Raw genomic sequence first — 14,365 nt, forward strand, 5'->3', positions numbered from 1 at the left:
TCTGCTACAGTCAAAGTCCTGGAGTGCTGTTCCAATGTTTACACGGCCGTGCTCCAAGCTGGTGCGCTGCAAATTCACACCTTTGCTTGCAGTGTGGTAACTTGCCATGTAGACAAGCTCTAACACTCAACTTTGGAAACAAATTGATCAATACTTAAAAGCTTTTACACAAAAAGCCTGATATGCTTGGCACAATTCACACGCTAATCACCCTGTGTGTGGAAGAACACTTCCCTTACCTCCATGGCTTCTTGGGCTATTTCTGGCATGTTGGACTGTGGAACAAGTTGTACAAGTCCAGTAATTAATTCAGCAGTGCTACTCTGTGTCTCAGGCCCTTGCTTCCGTGGATTCTAAACAGTAAAAGGGAAAAAATGGTTTAAAAAGCAACATTGTTCCGAAATGGGCCCTGTTTTATCTGCTCTTAAAATGCGGATCCCTTCAACACCCTGGCCAACAGAACTAAATTAACCGCAGGCAGACTTCAGGTGACTACTTTCACAGATCCTCCTACAAGTAAAGAGGGCTTGGGGTTGTTGGATATTTTTTTTTTTTTTTAAATAAACTTTTTTTGGGGGAGGGGGGGAAGATAGTCCTTGAATGTCTCACTTTTTTGGGGCAATCTAGAAAAAAAAATTCAAACTGAAGAGTAAACAAAACAGACAAAAGAAAATTTCACAACTCCCACTATAAGATTCAGATTATAATAAAATGATTATTATTTGGCAATATTGTACATCCAGTTTTATTTTCAAGATGTACATTTAACATAATTGCAAACAATTTTTGATGCTTGAGTTAGAGTTGATTTCCATATTATGATTTGCAGAATCCCAGAAAAATTATTTGAAAGGAACCTTACGGAATACCCATTATGACATCAATTTACAAAATAAGCATATATTAGTAAGTTGATACTTAGTAAGTAAGTCCTCTCTTTATCATGTCTCCCTTATGATTCTTTGGTGCCTTTCCCTTAGTCTTTCAACATCTCTTCTATCATGTTTTTACAAGTTGGGTTTTAATTAATTTCTCTCTAGTATTTTTTTTATTTTTCTGCTCAAGATTTTTATCCTAATTCTTTTTCCGGTTCATATTTTCTTCCCCAAACCATTTCCCCTCTATTCAGGGTTATGGGCTTTATACTCTGTCACTCTAATCTGGTGCTCTCTAGAACCAAAGAACTTCATGCCCTGCAGTTTCGCTATCCTGTTTTCTCATTCTCATCACAATGATCAGCAACTAAGATGACTGTCTGGGATTGTCCCAATGCACTGTCCAGGTTCACCACATCACTGATAAGCAAAAGAAATGCAGTAGGCCTGGTGTTTATATAATGGACATCAGGAAAGCTGCCTTTACAAATTGTCTTTATTGGATGAAAGGGGAAGAGAGAGAAGTAGTATCCTAGAGCTAAACATTCTGGGTTTGAATTTTTATTTTTTACCAATGTTATTATTTTGTTTTTGGTATTTATACTTTAGTGACTTAATTTCGTAGGATTATTTATATTCTGACTTCATATTTAATAAAAAGCTAAAATGCTTTTTCTATATATTTTTTTTAACACCAAGATTTCACTAATTCAAAAGTAACATTTACTTACATACAGCAAGAGCTTTGGATCAGCATGTAACAGTTTTACCATGGATAACAGCAAAAACTTATAACTTCTGGTTTCCAAGTCTGTAGGTTTTTCTTTAAATTTAAGGCTTGTCATTTTCTCTTTAAATGTAAGACTCTAAGGAAAAAATATTACAGCATTTGTCAATGAAGTACTACATATAGTGGGTTGATAATGGAACATTTTAAAAAGCTTATTACTTTTATAATCAATAATGCATGAAAGGGAACAGGTATCATATGGCTAACAATTGTATATGCAATTCAGTAAAGTATAAATATAACTTTTTTGTACTTTAACCTTTTATTTATTAAAAATATAGTTTGTTTAAAAATATGTTATCATTTTTATTAAAATTATACAAAAGGAAAAAAGAATTTCATCTGTCAATGAATTGCCCACAAAAGGTTTTCTGAAAGTGGGGAAAAACCTATGAACAAAATTATTCCAATACTAAGAAAATCAGATATAGCTACTACTAAGAAATTGTAGCGTGTTATTTATTTTATCCCTCAAGCAACAACAAAAATCTATACACTTATGCTGGCACAGGAATCGGTGGATTTACTTTAACTTCAACATCTTGGGGTTTTAATACGTTAAAATGTTTAAAACCGAATTAGTTTAAATCACAGTAATGTTAATGTGCTGTTTTTCTATATTAATATAAATGACAATACTTTAAGGCAAGAACTCACTCTTCTCACATTTTAAGCAGCAGCTGTGTTACTCTATTTTTATGTAATGGATCTCTGCAAAATGTGTCTTGCAGTTTTCACAAGGTGCTGAATCATTAGTAAAATACAGAGGTCTGGTCTACACTACACAGTTAGGTCAACATATGGCAGCTTATGTTGACCTAATTATGTCAGTGTACACACTAGCCTTTTCCCAACAATGCAAGTGCCCTACTACACTGACATAACAACTCTACCTCCATGAGAGGCTTAGGTCAGTGTAGTTAGGGCGACGCAGTGTCTGTGTAGACACTGCATTCCTTACATCAGCTGTTGAGTGTCTTGTCAATTTTACGGCTCTGCTGCAGCTATTAAATTGACAAGGAAGCCTGGCTCCAGGCTCCCCAAGGGGGCCTGCTGCCAAGTCTCTGCTCCAAGCCAGGCTGCTACCCGGGGTCCCAGATCTCTGCTGCCCCCCTGGGTTTTGGCTCTACACTCTCTGCTCGGAGCCCGGCTGCACTGAGGCTCTCAGCTGGGAGCCCAGCTGCTGCCTGGGCTGTCAGTTCCCTGCCAGGAACATGGCAGCTGACTAGACTCCGGGCACAGATCTCCCCACCGGAGGTGAGAAGCCCGGGGAACAGCTGGGCTCCCGGCCGAGAACTGCGTGAAGCTGAGATCCCTGGTTCTCAGTCCCCCACACTGCCCCTCTTCAGTTGGTGGAAGTGCTCTGGTGAGGATGCGCACCAACAGAAGGAGAGTAGTGTGGACATCATAGGTTGACTTAAGATTGTAGTATAGACATGCCCATATAGTACTCTAACACAGGCTAAAGTCAGAGAAAGTTAGCTTCATTTGAAGAGGAATGGTGAAATAGTACTCATACAACATTCAACTTCCTCATCTGCATGGAAGGAGATTTTAATGCCTCTATTCATACAAGCTCACCAGGGGAACCATTATGCAATTCAGATATGAAAAAAATCTAAACTAGGTGAGAGTCCACCACCTTTATAAGTGAGTGTGACCATCTGTCCCGAGATATGGCCTATGCACCTTCACACAAATGGACACACAGAGAATTATAGTTATCTTTTATTAACTATGTAAAGTAACACTACTGGACAGAGGACGCTCTCAGGAGCTATTTGACATCTGCCAAGGAGTTTCTTCAGTAAAACTAAGAAAAATGTTAATCCTGGTTCAGTGTCCTTGATCAAAGGGGGAATTACCCTCCACATCTGACAAATATCTGGATGTTGCTAAATATGAGAGCTTAAAAATTAGTCTAATTTACAAAATGTATGCCCTCATCTTGCAAAACTTACAAATATGCGTAACTAAGTATGTGAATGGCTCCCATTGCATATTGACTGTGCTTTTTCAATCTCGTTATAAACAATATTTTGACTAAACTATAAACTGTTTGGGACAGAGACCTTTTTGTTCTGTGCTTGTATAGGGCCTAGCACAATGAAATGCCACGGTTCCTAGGTGCTACCACAATGCTATTTTTTGTCCAATATAATCTGTAATTAGCATCTAATTTTGCTTACTTTTTAAGTCTGTGAAAATAGCAATATTGAAATGATGGTGTTTCAAGTTTTACAATTTATTTTATTGAGTTTTATATACATGAGGGACTCAACAATAGCACTGAACACAGTATTCTTTTAAAAAATTAATGAATTTATTACTGGGAAGATATCTTTCAAGCAGTAATACTGAAGTTGCAAGGTTTTTATTTTAACTTTTTGATCTACAGATTCATACCCCGGAACAAAAAGTAGTCTCAAAGGTTACAAGCCTATTTAATTCTTTTCAAGTATGGTTTTGTGTAATTACAAATTTGAGACTTTAGAATCCCAAACTATTTTGCTAAAAAAAAATTCACTTAAAGATGCACAATAAAATCTCATACTTAAAGCATTTGACAAAGTGACAACTGTACTGCCAGAGAAAACTGTATATGATCAGTTTGTCACGATTAAGGGAACTCTGAAAAGAAAAGCATGGCAGAAAGGAAGCTGTTTGGTTTATCTGATCTGTGAAATGATTTATTTACTTCATACAACCTATAAGTGAAGACATGCTACATATTCCATCTGAAATGAAGTGATGTGACTACAATGGTAACTATACACAGAAAAGTCAAAGAAATTGAAGGCTTTTCTGCGGTAGTTACAATGGGTCATACTTACAGCAACAGAGGCCCACTGCCATGCAAAACAGTGACTGGTTGGCATCTGATCATGTGAGCGACAGCAGCCAATAAGAACAGAAAATAAGAAGCAGAAGACAAAGCACCACCAATCAATCTCAGAGTTGCCAAGTACAATACCCTTGCTATATTCTCAACAGATGAATATACACAGATATAAAAACTGAGTTAAACAATTCTACAACATTCAACTAAATCTGCCCAAATCCTTTTCTTTTAAACAAAAATACTGAATTATTAGGAATATTTCAGCTGCATGTATAGCTTTAGGCCTTCTGCTAAGTAAATATCTGGGACACTGAAAACTACATCTTTGCAATTCAGAAAAGAAACAAGTTAACTTTGCACAATATAGAAAGTCCTAAACTGAAAGTTCAAAATGAGCAGAACTTCAAGAGACATTTGGATATCATACTACAGACTAATCTGTAATTTACTGAAGATTTTTATATAAAGATGATCAAAGCAGTTTTCATTTCATAATGCTTGCAAATCTTTACAATTTCTGTGCTGTCACTAAGACCAAATAGCCAACATGCTTAAGACAGAGTAAGTAAAACAAGTGAAAAGCATTTCAAATCAAAAACTCCTGCTCATCATCAATGTAGAAATGCAGCCGTTACTGAAATTTATTCTGCTGTATGCAGCAGAGGGTAGAATTATTCTGATTATGAAAAAAAAGGCCAAGTATTGCCTTCACTAATAGGCCTGGATATAGCAAGACACCTTAAAAGAACAGTCAGACTGTATTACAGAAAGTAGATTATTTCTATCTTGTCCATCTGAGAGCAGCATAAAAGCTAAGAAACAAGATCACTAATTAACTCAGTAGGAATACTTTGTGAATACACAGAATACTGCAAGGTTTACAGAGCATGTAAGGCTCTCTGTTGCTTTAGGGATTGCTACATTTTTCCTCTATCTTCCAGACTAACATTGATGAATAAAACTGCAGGAATGGAATGGAGACAAAATGCAAAGGACAGAAATTGTTAAATCACAGACCCAGTCTTACCGGTGTCATACGAATTGCTGGATGCGACCCACAACTCTGCACAGCTTTTTGAAGTGTTTCACTGAACATGCTGCGGAGTTCCACCGAGTGACAGTACACAGCATCAATCTTGGGCCACCAGTCTACTTCAGACTAGGAAGAAAATACAGTGGTACTTAAAAAGTACAAGGTGGAACGGTGGTTCCATTTTTAAAAAAATATCTTTTTCAAGTTTAAATAGCCACACCTTTTCACACAGCAAATAAAACTGGGATGATGGACTTGAGGAAAAAGAGGGAAGGGTATTAAACTATTCTGAAGAAGGTAAATGTTTTGCACAAATTTGAAGCAAGTTGTGTCGACTCCCCCGTCTAACAGTATGATTCATAATACTTGCATAGGTTTTATTTCACACCATACTCCAGTTTAGTTGTTTATTTTAGCTTCCACCTTTTACGATCTGCCACCCAATATGAAAACGGGTAACTATTAAAAAAAGTGACTGCGAGTGAGTTCAGTCTAGAGGAAATGATGCATGACTGACTAAAGTAAATGCTCAGTTCCCTAGAAACTGTAACATACTGCAAGTAAAAAAAATCTTTTGGGATCATAAATGGTTAATACTGTCTATAAAACTTCATTACAAAGCGTATTAAATGTACTGCTGAAAAAGCATTTATTTTGTGTTTGTACAAGAATTGCAGCAATAAAAATGTACACCATATTAACAAATAAAGTAAAACTATTCACCAATGGAGATATCCCATCTCCTAGAACTGGAAGGGACCTTGAAAGGTCATCAAGTCCAGCCCCCTGCCTTCACTAGCAGGACCAAGTACTGATTTTGCCCCAGATTCCCAAGTGGCCCCCTCAAGGATTGAACTCACAACCCTGGGTTTAGCAGGCCAATGCTCAAACCACTGAGCTATCCCTCCCACATTCGTTACTTCATAATATTTCCTCCATATACACCAATTTATTGATGTTCCGAGAACACACGAAAGGGAGTTAATAGACATCAACCAAAACCAGGATCCAATTTACACTGAAACCTATAGCTGCTGGGATGTCAAAGAAAAATGTCTTTATTTCACTTACTGTTCTGTCTTGGAACTGTAAAAAGCTTCCTATAGTGAGATCACCCTAAACACTATGGAAACCGCTGCAGAAATCTAAAGTAGCAGGTCATACAAATCACAATCTATTTAAACAAAACAAAAGACAAAACAGACTACTTGCTGTCATAATTGGTTTTTTAGTCAATATGTACTATAAGATCAATGTCATTTAGACTGACGTTGGAGAAGTTAGTAACAGATTACAAAAGCAAGCCAAATTAAAGAAGTTGCTACTTAAAGTCCAGTTTAAGACATGATTATTCGAAATGAGGTATGCATTACTATTCGAAGGGAGAAGAGTTTTCATAACAAAGATTTCATTAGCTCGGAATGAGGTTTTTGTTTTTTTACTCCAAGTTTTCTGTTTTCTTTTGCCAGAAGGGGTTAAATTAAGACCCTTTTCCCTACTGGTTTTGTGCTTCATCAAAAACGACTTCCATACTCACAATATTAGCAAACACGCAGTCACTTTTATCGAAGACAAGTGGGCATGGAGAGTTATGCTTTAGCATGAAAGACCAAAAGGCTCAAACTCAGCCTGAGAGCAGTGCAAAGTCCATATATGAACAAACTGCATATTCTATTAGACAACAAAAATTAAGCAGCAATTGTTATCAAAAAGAACCATTTCAAGGTCAAAAGTTAATTTTATAAATGTTTTAAAATGAAAATCAAATTTCATGTTTCAGTGAAAGGCACTAGTTACAGAAGGTTTGTGTTAAAAGCTCTTCCCATAGTTAGTGCAAAACTACAAGAGCAGAACCCACAGGGTTTGGTGCAAGCTACTGCATTAGCAGAAACCTGTGGTGCTCCAAGTTACACAGTGCAATGTGGTTTAAATATTTTTAAATCTATCTGGATTATGGGTTTATTCTCTGTTCTAGAATTTTTACTTTTTTTAAAATAAATGCCTGTCCTGTCTTCTTACCCCACACCAAGAAAAGATAATAGGGGTAAGCCTTGCCCATCTGTTCATTGAATCTGTTATCTCTCATTTTACACTTAGATTATAAACTGTTTTGGGCAGGGACCACCTACTTTGCATGTGGGTACAGCTCTTGCCATAGTGGGGCCATTTCCATGACAAGGACACCTAGGGCACTGGCATAATACCACCAATACCACCTAGCACGTATGTAGCGCTTTACAAAGGAGGTACACATCATTATCACCATTTTATGGATGAGAAAACTGAGGCACAGAGAAGTCACGTGATTTGCCCCAGGTCACCCAGTAGCTGAGCTGAGAACGGAACCCAGATCTGTCGAGTCCCAGTCCATTGCTCCATCCACTAGGCAATACTGCCTCCCATAATACAAATATGGAATCCGAAGTCGTCCTCCCCTAAATGACCAATGTCAATACACTGGAAAGAGCAAGAGGGGTTAGAGCAGTGAAGGAACTGCTGCCATGCAACTATGGTGATTAGAATCTCAGCCTATTTTGAAGCCTGATAAGTGGCTAATGAGCAAGCTTGTTATGCAACAGGAAAATAGCACTTTGTATTAAAAATAATAAAATAAACAGGCTTTTTCATCCTCACATTTCAGCACATTAAATTTGTACTGAGATGCAGACTTGTAACTCAGTGAGCCCAACTGGTCAAACAAAGAGACCTGAATCCATTGTCCATAAATGGGCAAATCCTGATGTTTGTGCTAGAACTAGTACTATGAACACAGTGCGCAAGATTTAGTCTGCTGCTTAAAATTCTAGTCAAATGACTATTTCAATTCCTAAATAAAATCACTAACCACCTCTAGGCTAATTAAATCTTTTAAAACTTACATTTGTGATTATTCGCTGGAGTGAGTTTACCAGCACATAATGAAACGTTGATGGGGAATTCTGTGCCAAGCAGATCTAGAAGAAAAACATTAATATAAAAGCCATTTGGGAAAACTGTTATTCTTTAACATCTCTCAAGATCAGATTAAACAAAGCACCAACGCCCTTTTAGTAAATTAAAAAAGTGTCAATACAAGCAGTATCAGAACAGCAGAAAGAGATTGATACAAAATACTCAACACAAAGAATTTCTGACAAATATTAAGTAGTTTGAAATTATTTATGAATTTCTGGCTGCCACTAGCACACCCTTGATATCTGACAAGTCATAAATAGCATCAGGAGACACTACTTGTCCATAAAATCATGGCCTCACCTTAAGGTATGGGTTGTTCTGAGGGTTTATGCGAAAGCAGGAAACTAAGCAGTCTATCATAAGGTCTACATCTGCATTCTGATTGCCTCTTGAGAAAGGTTTACACGGATTAAACAGCAAGGTCTACACAAAAATTCAGATAAAAATGTTATTTCAGTTTGCTTGTAATATATGACTAATTTGTTAAAAATCAGAGCGTAGGCCACTCTAAACGTTACAATTTAAAAAATCTGCTAACATTTGTTATTTCTGAAACCACTTAAATAATATGTAACCTTTAAAAAAAGGCAATTTTTATAGATTTAATAGAGACAAAAGAAAATTCAGATGCTATCCTTGCTTTTTAATTCACCAATATAGTCTCAGAAGCTTGGTTGATTACATGTTGCAATACCAGGAGCTAAAGTGTATTCGGAAAAAGCAAGAAGTGGTTTGGGCATTACATGGGGGCTGTAAGTGGGTAAATGTTGCATGAAGAGAATATAAAATTCCTTAGTGCTATTTAAGCCAAAAGGCATTCAGCAGAAACAAAATGTAGGAAGTCAAGAGACAATGTGGGATTTGAGAGAAGGAAAGTAAGGAGTGAATGAAGAATACCAGAGCTGCAATACTGGTATAATTATAATACTAGAACATGCACAGCTTGCTTACAAAAATGCTACCAAAGATACTCCATGACACTGGAGTAAAACACAAATTCAAATGAATTTTCTCATCAGATCTAGGAAATGACAAAATGATTTTCAGACTCGTCTCTCTTCCTCTTTACCTTAAGATCATCAACCATGGACTGCACTAGAAGGAAAATGACAGAATTATCTTCCCAGTTGATGTAGGTGGATGCTTTGCACAGTTTAACACAAGCAATAGCAGCACTTTCAGTCAGCTGTCTGCTCCCACTATGGCTTGCAAGTGCTTTCCTGAGGTTGTCCAGAAACAGTTTCTGCAGAATTCAAATATAACAACCAAAAAAGAAAAGAAAGAAATAGTTATAGCCGATGTTTTAGGAGCTGTGGACAGAGCTTTTATATGTTTAAATACCAAAAAAAAAAATAAAAAATAAAAAAAAATGGAAAAATTGGTGTATCGGTTTAGAAAAGTATATTTTATTCATTACACACTTACTTTGGACCATTCACATTTGTGTGACGATACCATGATATAATCAGCTTGGCAATGGCCAAGTTGGATGCTCCAAGGATTGCTTATTTTTAATTGTAGCCAAGTCAAATTCTATCTGTGTTACACATCTTCATTTGCAAACCAAGCTTTTCGGGTACAAAATATATTGGAAGGACAGAACAGGTCGTGCTGGTAGGGGAGTGGCACTATACATGAACAAAAGTGTAGAATCCAATGAAGTAAAAACTTAAATGAACCAAACTGTACCATAGAACCTCTCTGGATAGTAATTCCATGCTCGAATAATAAGAATATAGCATAGGGATATATTACCAATCACCTGATAAGGATGGCAATAGTGACTGTGAAATGCTCAGGGAGATTAGAGAGGCTATTAAAATTAAAAACTCAATAAGGGGGAGGATTTCAACTATCCCTGTATTGACTGGGTACATATCACCTCAGGAAAGGATGCAGACGTAACGTTTCTTGACACCTTAAATGACTGCTTCTTGGAGCAGCTAGTCCTGGAACCCACAGGAGGAGAGGCAATTCTTGATTTAGTCCTAAGTGGATCACAGGATCAGGTCCAAGAGGTGCATACAGCCGGACCACTTGGTAATAGTGACCATAATAGAATTACATTTAACATCCCTGTGTTGTGGGGAAAACCCCACTGCGGCCTAACACTGTAGCATTTAATTTCAGAAAGGGGAACTACACAAAAATTAGGAAGTTAGTTAAACAGAAATTAAAAGGTAGAGCACCAAAAGAAAAATCCCTGCAAGCTGCATGGAAACTTTTTAAAGACACCATAATAAGAGGCTCAACGTAAATGTATACCCCAAATTAAAAAACACAGTAAGAGAACCAAAAAAGAGCCACCATGGCTAAACAACAAAGTAAGCGAAGCAGTGAGAGGCAAAAAGGCATCCTTGAAAAAGTGGAGGTTAAATCCTAGTGAGGAAAATAGAAAGGAGCATAAACTCTGGCAAATGAAGTGTAAAAATATAATAGGAAGGCCAAAAAAAGAATCTGAAGAACAGCTAGCCAAAGACTCAAAAAGTAGAAGCAAAAATTTTTTTAAGTACATCAGAAGCAGGAAGCCTGCTAAACAACCGGTGGGGCCACCAGACGATCGAGATGTTAAAGGAGCACTCAAGAACGATAAGGCCATTACAGAGAAACTAAATGAATTCTTTGCATCGGTCTTCACGGTTGAGGATGTGAGGGAGATTCCCAAACCTGAGCCATTCTTTTTAGGTGACAAATCTGAGGAATTGTCCCAGACTGAGGTGTCGTCAGAGGAGGTTTTGGAATAAATTAACGAAATAATCAGTATTAAGTCACCAGGACCAGATGGTATTTACCCAAGTGTTCTGAAGGAACTCAAATGTGAAACTGCAGGACTACTAACTGTAGTCTGTAACCTATCATTTAAATGAGCTTTTGTAACAAATGACTGGAGGATAGCTAATGTGACGCCAATTTTTAAAAAGGGCTTTTGGAAATTACAGGCCGGTAAGCCTCACTTCAGTACCGGGCAAACTGGTTGAAACTATAGTAAAGAACACATAGATTAACATAATTGTTGACAGACACATAGATTAACATAATTTGTTGGGGGAGAGTCAACATGGTTTTTGTAAAGGGAAATCATGTCTCAAAAATCTACTAGAATTCTTTGAGGGGGTCAACAAGCATGTGGACAAGGGGGATCCACTGGATATCACATATTTAGATTTTCAGAAAGCCTTTAACAAGGTCCCTCACCAATGTCTCTTAAGCAAAGTAAGCCATCATGGGATAAGAGGGAAGGTCCTCTCATGGACTGGAAACTGGTTAAAAGAGAGGAAACATTGGCCTGGTCCACAGTAACCCCCCACTTCGAACTAAGATACGCAACTTCAGCTACATGAATAACGTAGCTGAAGTCGAAGTACCTTAGCTCGAACTTACCACGGGTCCAGACGCGGCAGGCAGGCTCCCGCGTCGACTCTGCGTACTCCTCTCGTGGAGCAGGAGTATCGGCGTCGACGGCGAGCACTTCCGGGATCGATTTATCGTGTCTAGACAAGACACGATAAATCGAACCCAGAAGATCGATTGCTTACCGCCGGACCCGGAGGTAAGTATAGACATACCCAAAGGGTAGGAATAAATGGTAGGTTTCAGAATGGACAGAGGTAAATAGTGGTGTCCCCCAGAGGTCTATACTGGGCCCAGTCCTATTCAACATATTCATAAATGATCTGGAAAAAGGGGTAAACAGTGAGGTGGCAAAATTTGCAGATGACACAAAACTACTTAAGATAGTTAAGTCCCAAGCAGACTGAGAAGAGCTATAAAAGGATCTCTCAAAACTGGGTGACTAGGCAACAAATTGGCAGATGAAATTCAATGTCGATAAATGTAAAGTAATGCATATTGGAAAACATAATCCCAACTCTACATATAAAATGATGGGGTCTAAATTAGCTGTTACCATTTAAGAAAGATCTTGGAGTCATTGCGGATAGTTCTCTCAAAACATCCGCTCGATGTGCAGCAGCAGTCAAAAAAGCGAACAGAATGTTGGGAATCATTAAGAAAGGGATAGATAAGACAGAAAATATCATATTGCCTCTATATAAATCCATGGTATGTCCACATCTTGAATACTGCATGCAGGTGTGGTCGCCCCATCTCAAAAAAGATACATTGAAATTGGAAAAGGTTCAGAAAAGAGCAACAAAAATGATTAGGGGTATGGAACATCTGCCATGTGAGGAGAGATTGGAATAAGACTGGGACTTTTCAGCTTGGAAAAGAGACGACTAAGGGGGGATATGATAGAGGTCTATAAAATCATGACTGGTGTGGAAAAAGTATATAAGGAAGTGTTATTTACTCCTTCTCATAACATAAGAACTAGAGGGGTCACCAAATGAAATTAAAAGGCAGCAGGTTTAAAACAAACAAAAATAAGTATTTTTGTCACACAGCGCACAGTCAACCTGTGGAACGCCTTGCTAGAGGATGTTGTGAAGGCCAAGACTATAACAAGGTTCAAAAAAAGAACTAAATATATTCATGGAGGATAGGTCCATCAATGGCTATTAGCCAGGATGAGCAGGAATGGTGTCCCTGGCCTCTGTTTGCCAGAAGCTGGGAATGAGTGACAGAGGATGGATCACTTGATGATTACCTGTTCTGTTCATTCCCTCTGGGGCACCTGGCATTGGCCACTGTTGGAAGACCGGATACTGGGCTAGATGGACCTTTGGTCTGACCCAGTATGACCATTCTTATGTTCTTATTTCCACACATTGCAAAAAAACAAAACAAAAAACAAAAAACCCACCACCCACAAAGTTCAGTTCAGATTAGCAGTAATGTAAAACTTGATTAAGGGACTTGGGGAGGAATAGCAGGATTCAAAACTCTAGGACAGTTCTTTACTCTCAAGCCCAGCAGGGGCTGTAAGTGCTGAGGTGGCAATTTGTTCACCATCAACAGGAGTGAATGACTCACAGTGTTGCACAAACCCTTTTTTTAGCTCCAGGAATTGAATTGTCAGGAGTAGCTATACAACCCTCATCAAGCAGGATATATGCCATTATACAAAGCTCTGCTGGTAGGGAAAGTAAAGGGCTAGGTGAGAGCTCCGAGAAGCCTGAATAATAGAAAAAACAGGGATTTAATAGGGGGGTTTAAATGTTTTTTTTTTAAATAGAAGCAGAGTAGGCTTATATCAGAGAGTATAGAGTTTTAAAACAATATGGGACATGCCAAGACAAACACCCTATTGAATTCAGACTTGTATTCACTATGACATTTTAGCTTTCTTCACCTTGTTTATTTTGGTTTCCTCCACCACATCCTTGGCTATATCTTGAATGATTTCTGGACACAGGACAAGAAGAATGATTTGCAGTGGCCAAACTGCTGCTTTACGTTTCGTGCTTTCGGCAAACCCATCCACCAAGTCAAACAACTTCTCTGCACAATCTACATCATAAAACAACCAAATGACTATGGAAGAAACACTGAGGGAAAAAGTGTTTAAATATCCTGTTATGTTTAGCTCATAATCCTAGTTTGCAAAGAGCATTACTCAAAAGAAAAAGCACTGGTTCAATAAAGAAGAAATACACCTCTACCTCAATATAACGCTGTCCTCGAGAGCCAAAAAATCTCACTGCATTATAGGTGAAACCGTGTTATATCGAACTTGCTTTGATCCACAGAAGTGCGCAGCCCTGCCCCCCCCGGAGCACTGCTTTACCATGTTATATCCGAATTCGTGTTACATCGGGGTAGAGGTGTATGAGCAAGACAGCCACAAACATAATTAATTCACTAGAATTGACTACTACAGAGCATTATAGAAATACATATGATCTGTGGATGAAGACTTATGTCAGAGCTAGGTATTATTGTCTGCAGAAAGAAATAGGAAATAATAA

The 14,365-nt window shown here is 38.0% G+C and overlaps 1 protein-coding gene across 4 annotated transcripts in view; it reads right to left on the minus strand.

Moving 5' to 3' along the window:
- The window catches only part of NF1 (neurofibromin 1), a 169,783-nt gene that overhangs the window by 127,296 nt on the left and 28,122 nt on the right, over positions 1-14,365 (minus strand). For all 4 annotated transcript variants that reach the window (XM_054008797.1, XM_054008794.1, XM_054008793.1 and 1 more), the window contains exons 8-14: positions 13,750-13,907; positions 9,565-9,738; positions 8,796-8,918; positions 8,420-8,494; positions 5,535-5,666; positions 1,607-1,741; positions 240-353 (exon numbers count right to left, since the gene is read on the minus strand). In XM_054008797.1, coding sequence (XP_053864772.1) covers positions 240-353; positions 1,607-1,741; positions 5,535-5,666; positions 8,420-8,494; positions 8,796-8,918; positions 9,565-9,738; positions 13,750-13,907 — 911 coding nt within the window. The remainder of the gene's footprint in view (positions 1-239; positions 354-1,606; positions 1,742-5,534; positions 5,667-8,419; positions 8,495-8,795; positions 8,919-9,564; positions 9,739-13,749; positions 13,908-14,365) is intronic.

The sequence above is a fragment of the Malaclemys terrapin genome, chromosome 18 (genome assembly GCF_027887155.1).
Source record: "Malaclemys terrapin pileata isolate rMalTer1 chromosome 18, rMalTer1.hap1, whole genome shotgun sequence".
Taxonomy (NCBI): Eukaryota; Metazoa; Chordata; order Testudines; family Emydidae; genus Malaclemys; species Malaclemys terrapin.